Source organism: Molothrus ater, chromosome 28 (assembly GCF_012460135.2).
Source record: "Molothrus ater isolate BHLD 08-10-18 breed brown headed cowbird chromosome 28, BPBGC_Mater_1.1, whole genome shotgun sequence".
In the NCBI taxonomy this organism is placed as follows: domain Eukaryota; kingdom Metazoa; phylum Chordata; class Aves; order Passeriformes; family Icteridae; genus Molothrus; species Molothrus ater.
Genome location: NC_050505.2, coordinates 4,032,945 through 4,040,174, shown reverse-complemented (window position 1 = coordinate 4,040,174; position 7,230 = coordinate 4,032,945). Strand labels below are relative to the sequence as shown.

The 7,230-nt window shown below is 44.7% G+C and overlaps 1 protein-coding gene across 2 annotated transcripts in view; it reads right to left on the bottom strand.

Annotated features, from left to right (window-relative positions):
- Window positions 1-1,409: 1,409 nt before the first annotated feature.
- LRRTM4 (leucine rich repeat transmembrane neuronal 4) overlaps window positions 1,410-7,230 on the bottom strand; it is a 132,974-nt gene continuing 127,153 nt past the window's right edge. Inside the window, exon 3 of one of the 2 annotated variants that reach the window (XM_036396596.2) lies at window positions 1,410-2,826. In XM_036396596.2, coding sequence (XP_036252489.1) covers window positions 2,605-2,826 — 222 coding nt within the window. In that variant the 3' untranslated portion in view covers window positions 1,410-2,604. The remainder of the gene's footprint in view (window positions 2,827-7,230) is intronic. The other variant, XM_036396597.2, reaches the window with a different exon arrangement.

The following is a 7,230-nucleotide window of genomic DNA, read 5'->3' as shown; positions in this document are numbered from 1 at the left end:
TTTTTTAAGGATACAAACAGAAGTTATGGGCTTCTTATCCAGACTGGCACCAGGGGATAAACAGAGGAAACCCAGCAACATTTCAGGCAGAAAACCATGAATTTACCCAGAGATTGTGCCCACAGGAGTTTATTTTGTTCCCACAATTCCCGCTAATTGCCAAGAAAATCTGTAATCTAATGTCAGTTCTAAACATCCTCCAAATCAATGCTAAAATTAGGTTATTTTGAAATAAGGAAATAAAGAAGAGGGAGTTTGTTTAATTTTACCTTCTCTTTCAGTAGCTTTTCCCAGAGCACAGGGGGAAGTTGCATTCAAGACGATTATAAATGAAATTAAAAAAAATAAACAATTTATTCTCCAATATCCACATGCCCAGCAGGTGGGGGGCTAAGGAAAAAAAACCACACCAAGACAAGAAATATTTCTGGGTGACATTTCCTTCCCCAGTCCTGGCAGATGCAGAGTGATCCTCTCAAAAAAGGACGCCAGGATTATTAAATTGCCGTTAATGGTCCTTTAAAATAAAAAATATTTCCATTCTCATCCTTCAGGAGCACGGGAATGTTGTTCCACTCTGGGGGTATTTTTTGGAATGCGTCCTCCTGCTGACCTGGAGCTGGCAGGAATGGGTGGGAGCTCTTTCATTTCCAGCTGCATGGGTCAGTGTTTTAAACTCCTGCTCGGAGCAGCTTTTCCCCTCCGTCCATGGCACTGCCAAGGCTGACAGATCTCAGGAGATCTCATCTGGAAACTCCTCACCTGCGTTTTCACTCCATTTTCTTTTCGTTTCCTGCCCAGCACTTAATTCTAAATGCATTACACCTTCCGTGCTTCAGGTTCATTCTGTGCGTCCACGTTTCCCTGCCTAGCCCAGCACATCCATCCCCATCCTTCCTTGCCTTCCAGGGGAAAATAAATCAGTTTTCCAGGTGAGAAACACAGGAGACAATAGAATATTGTGTCTTGTGAGACAGCACTCAGCACTTGCAGGAATTCATTGAGCCTCGTGGCCAAGATTTTGCATAACACACCCAAATAAATACCTGAAATAATCACCAAATTCATTCTGTCCTAAACTTTGTCAATGTGTTACGCCCCCTCCAGATAAAAACTCATCCCTCGTATTCTAATCTGAGCTGGTTTAGCTCCAGCTCAATTTTGCAGATGAAAAACCTCCCTTCTTATTAAAACCCCAATTTTAAGTTTAAAATAAAAGGTTGTTTTCCCTCTCTTCCCCTCCACCAGCCCCCAAACCACCTCTTTTTTTAGAGGAACCAAATAAATTGAGCGTCTTCAGACTCAGGTTTGTTTAAATTCGGAACAATTCCCTGATTTCCTTCCAAGAGGGGAGGAACAGGACCCAGCGTTGTCCCCGTGTCACACACCCAGAGAAATCATTCAAACAGTACCGTGGCTGTGGTGTCCCAACCACAAAATAATATGTTTATTTTTTTTTTCCACCACTTCTTTTTTTTTTTTTTGTTTGTTTGTTTGTTGTTGTCATTTTATTGATAAAAACTACACAAAAACTAACTGATCATAATAATTAATAAAAAAACAAAACCAAAACCCAAACCAAAAAAACAACGTTACACATTCTGCTGTGTTTCAGAAATTGTGTCAGCCAGTGAGTTGCACTAAATGCTCTTTAAAAGATTCTCCTTCTGATCCGTTTCAAGCACTTCACTTCCATTTTGGCTCCCAAACGTCCATGAATTTTGTTTAACAAGCAGCACTGGCCTGGAAATCTGAGTTGTGACTCCGTTGCAGTATTTCCCCCTTTTTGTTTTTTTTTAGAGCCCAAAAAGGAATTAAGAGAGTGTCAACAATGAAGCACAATGAAGATAAAAAAAAAATCAAAAGCCCCCCTCCATAGTGTACAGCCTGTGTCTTAAATGTACATGCACCCGAGTTTCTTTGTTTCTGCTGCATCAATTGCCAAGGTCCTTTTGGTTCAACATAAGCTTTAATGCCCATGTCTGAAGGTTGAAATATTAATGCTCAACCACTTTAAAAACAACCCCCAAAAAAAAATAACCAACCCCCGAAAGGAAAAAAAGAAAATATAGAGCTATCTTTTGTTGGTTTAAAAAGAACAAAAATAGTCAACGGATCTTTGTAATAAACACTTAATAAGGGAACATGGCTGACCCTCCCCAGAGCCTTGCCCTCCCCACCCCATTTATTTTTACCTGTGGTTCTCCTTCCCTGGAACCGTGCAATGTAGAAAAATCAAATATACAAACAAAACTCTTAATCCATCCCTTTATGTAGCTAGAGTGAAATCTATTTCTTGCCGCTGCCGACGTCGCTGTCGTTCTTTTTAATAAGAACTCGACAATCTCTCTCTCTCTCTCTCTCTCTCTCTTTAATATTTACACCGAGGAATTTGTTGGAAAGTTTAAAGCAAAGGGAAAGATCCTGAAGTTTCTCCACGCCACGAGTTCCGCAGGTTCCGCGAGTTCCGCGGCCGCGCCGCCGCGCCCCCTGCCCTCGGGGAGCGTTTCCCGCTGGAACGGCGGCGTTGGAACGCCTTGCCTGGTTCTCCTGCAGGACCAAAGGTCCCTCCCAGAGCTGTCCCCAAGAGGCGGTTGGCCGGCGTTAGTTGGGTATTCTCTCGATGTAGATGGCGGGGGCGGCGGAGCGCGCGATGGTGGCGATGAAGCTGTGCTCGCGGCCCAGGTCCAGCGTGGAGGCCTCCGCCGGCTCCCTGGACACCGTCTCGTAGCCCTTGTTGACGTGGAGGGGCTTGTGGGCCTGGCAGTAGCCGATCACGGGCTGGTCGTAGCTGTAGTAGGGTAAGGTCTTCATGTGGTGAGGGACCTGCAGCAGAAATGGGAGCAAAGAACAGCAGCTGAGCATCGCGGTCGTGCAGCATCACCAGAAATCCCAACGCGGCCTCAATCGCCAGAAATCCCAACCCGGCCTCAATCGCCAGAAATCCCAACCCGGCCTCAATCCCCCCCTGGGATCAGCCCACAGGAGAAAGCCCTGAGGGCTCCCAGCTCCCTGCAGCACGTTCAGGTCCCTCTGGGGCAGCGCTGCCAGGCTGGGAGAGCTGTGGGAGGAGGAGATGCTCCAGGGGGATCGTAGAGCCTGTCCTAGAGTGATAAAAGAGAGGGAGAAGGACTTTTAATATGGACAGTGGTGTTACACTGCCAGAGGGACATTGGGATGGAATTCCTCCCTGGGATGGAATTCCCAGATTTGCTGGGGCTGTCCCTGGATCCCTGGAAGTGCCCAAGGCCAGGTTGGATCCACCTGGGACAGTGGGAGCTGTGGGACCCATGGTGGGACTGGATGGGCTTTGGGGTCTCCTCCAACCCAAACCATTCCAGGATTCCATGGGCAGGTTGGGATGGGATTTTGGGAAGAAATATTGGGAGAGGGGCTGGGATGGAATTCCCAGATTTGCTGTGGCTGCCCCTGGATCCCTGGCAGTGCCCAAGGCCAGGCTGGAGCCACCTGGTCTATGGAAAGTGTGGGACCCATGGTGGCACTGGAATGGGGATGATTTTAAGGTCCCTCCCAGCCCAAACAATTCCAGGATTCCATAATCTGTGTCCCCACTCCTGGATCTCTTGCCTGGCAGTGCCAGAGCCGGAGCAGAGGGAGCTGCTCTCCCTCCCTCTCTCCCTTTCCCCAGTCTGTGGGCAGATGCTCAAACTGCTCCGTCCTCTTCTGGATGACCCAGCTCTGGAAACCGAGCCAAGGGGTTTGTAAACCCAGCAGCTTCCAAAAGTGCCTGGAAAGGTGCTGAGTGTTCCCAGAGCACCCAGACCAGCCTGGGAATGGGAAAGGCAGAGGCAGCTGGCAGCAGGGGTGGTGCCAGCACAGCTGGAACATCTGCTCATTGCTTCCAGGACAAAGCTGCTCACCCAAGGTCACGGCTCCCCGCGTTCCTTATCTTCCAACCTCCCCAAGATAAGCCCTGTCAAAGCAGCTCCACTGCTGCTCACCAGAGCTGAGCACATCCACCCCTTGTACAAATGTATTTCCAAACCCTGAATCCCAACTCTTCCTTATGTAAATCCTCAGAAACTGCCAGCCCCCCCACCTGCTTTTTTTCTTCTTTTTTTTTTTTTTTTTCCCCCCTTCCATAAATATTCTACGCTTGCAAATGTTAATCCTACGACTAAATATGATTTATGGCACAACATCAGATACAAATCTTTGCAGATAATTTTATCATCTGCAAGAGATGAGCTGATCAAGTCGAAAGAAATATGCTCTGAGGGAGAAAAACACATGTGGCAGGAGAGAGAGAGGCGAGAGTTGATTCTAACGCTGCCAGCAAACCTGAGCTCATTATAGCTGGAGATATCCTACACATAATCCAATCTTGGAACAAATGCCTTTTGATTTTCCAGGCTGAACTTTAAGTGAAGACCAGCAGAGCTAATTTCTCCCAAATTTTCACTGCTCTGTGTGCTTCATCCCCCACCCCCCCAAAAAAAAAGCATGGAAAAAGCAAAGGCATTAAAGCTAATTGGGGAAACTTTGCAGGGTCAGAGTTCCTCTTGATGTGGATCCCCTGCAGAAGGCTGGAGAGATCCCAAAAATCCTTCCAAGAGCTGGAATTCAGCTGCAGATATGATTGGACACGGCAGCTGAGTGGCAGGACGAGCTGCTGGGTGGAATTTGATGGGACAACTGTGCTCGCTCGTGGATTCACAGGAACACGGATCTCCCCTGGACAGAGCAGTATCCGTGCCAGTCCCTGTCAGGGCTGAGCTGGCCTCAGCTTTAAGGCAGCGTTTTTATGCTTCCATAAAAGCCAAGGACTGTTTGTGTTCCGGGGAGCTGAGGGATGGAGGTCCTGGCTGCAATAACACACAGCTCATTAAGCACCTGAGGCCTGGCTGCGGGCTCCAGGCTGAGTCAGGGTGTTGCAGATATAAATTATAATATTGGCTTTTTGCAAATACGAAAATGGATTTTATGTGTGTGGTGTTAAAGTGACTTTGTTAGAGAGATATAGCTTTTATTTCAGATATATATGTCTGAAATACATATATATTTAAGATATATTATATTATATTATATTATACTATATTATATTATATTATATTATATTATATTATATTATATTATATTATATTATATTATATTAATTATCTGAAATATGTATATTTCAGATATATATTATAATATTGGCCTTTTGCAAACATTGAAATAGATTTTATGTGTGTGGTGCTAAAGTGACTTTGTTATAGAGATATAGTTTTTATTTCAGATATATGTATCTGAAATTGATATATATTTAAGATATATTATATTATATTAGTTATCTGAAATATATCTATTTCAGATATATATTATAATATTGGCTTTTTGCAAACATTAAAATAGATTTTATGTGTGTGGTGCTAAAGTGACTTTGTTATAGAGATATAGTTTTTATTTCAGATATATATATCGGAAGTATATATATATATATATTTAAGATATATTATATTTTTATTTATTATCTGAAATATTTATATTTCAGATATATATTAAAATATTGGCTTTTTGCATATATGAAAATGGATTTTATGTGTGAGGTGTTAAAGTGACTTTGTTATAGAGATATAGCTTTTATTTCTGTTGTTAACTAAGCTTAGACATAGCAGTGGAATGGGTGTTTGTGTTCAGATCCCTGCTGGGATGGGACAACATCCCATGCACACAGGATGAGGACACCTGTGCAGATCTCCAACCATCAGCACCCACCCTCTGAAGGCAGAGTGCACCAAGGCCCAGAAACTGGAGGTGATAACAAAAAATGGGCTGAAACCTGTCCTTCCCTGGAAAGCAGCTCTGCATCTGCAGGGAGACACAAGGGCTCAGATTTTATTTATTCTGAGGTGACTCCAGGTGACACCCGAGCCCCCAAAAAGCTTTTCCAGGACACGGCTGTGGAAACTGCTGCAGTTGCGGGGACAATTGTGCCAACCCTCATCCAGGAAAATGATGGAAAACACTGGGGATGCTGTTCACAATACACAAAGCTGTTACTATTCTATTTTTACAGATCCAGAGATCAACAAAACAGATTCAATATCATCCAAGTTGCAGAGAATTAATTTTAGAAGTGTTTTTGTTCTAGGTTCTGAGGTAATTTATTTTTTTTTTTCACTCCTGCTATGGAACTAATACCTGAGACACTCAGATATAACCTTGCACAAGTCATTTTATGAGCTGTAAAATGAGAAGCTTCAGTCCTGCCCCTGCTTGTCCTTGGAGTCTGGAGCTCTTTGAGGTGAGGACTGTTTGTGCAGAAACTGAAACAACCCAGCTGTGACCTGAGCTGGGCCTTTTCAGCAGCTCTGGCCTCCAAGAGACAAAAAAAAAAAAAAGAAAATCAGAACAAATTCCAGTCAGGTAAAATTTAAAAAATCCAGACAAATAAATACAGCCCTGGGATTTTGGGGGTGGAGTCCCCATCCCTGGGGGAATTTAACACGGAATCATGGAATGGCTTGGGTTGAAAAGGACCTTAAAGCCCATCCAGTGCCACCCCTGCCATGGGCAGGGACATTTTCCACAGTCCCAGGTGGCTCCAACCTGGCCTTGGGCACTCCCAGGGATGGGGCAATCACAGTTCTCTGATCTGTTGTGACTCTGCACAGCATTTTCTGAAAATCTTCTCTTTAATTTTTCTCTTTTCATTTTCATTTCTAAAAAACCAGCGCTGCCCAATTTTTACCTGAAGCCCTAAACATTTTTGCAGCAGGAAAACAGAATCAGCAGGAGAACAAGCCCCAGAATCAGACACACAATGAACATTTTATGGCCCTCATGGTAGAACTCTCATCCTTCCCTGGGAGGGTGGGATGGAATTCCCAGAGGATCTGGGACTGCCCTGGATCCTTGGAAGTGTCCAAGGACAGGCTTGGAGAACCTTGGGACGGTGGGAGCTGTCCCTGTCATGGCAGGGGTGGCACTGCATGGGCTTTGAGGCCTTTTCCCATCCAAACCATTCCATTGTTCTATCCAAAATTGTTTCGTTATTCTATCCAAAATTGCAAACAGTTAACTAAGCAAAGCCTGGAGTTGTTCCCCTGTGAGAGCTGGAAGTTTTCAGCGAGTTTTGGGCTCTAGAGGTGGATTAGTTTCCCAATATTGACTTCTCAAGCCCACACCCCACAGATCTCCACTCTAAACGTAATAAATGTTGCATCCAAGCAGCCACACACTTCAAACAGGGCTCCTGTTAGGAGCACAATTCACACAAATCCCCAG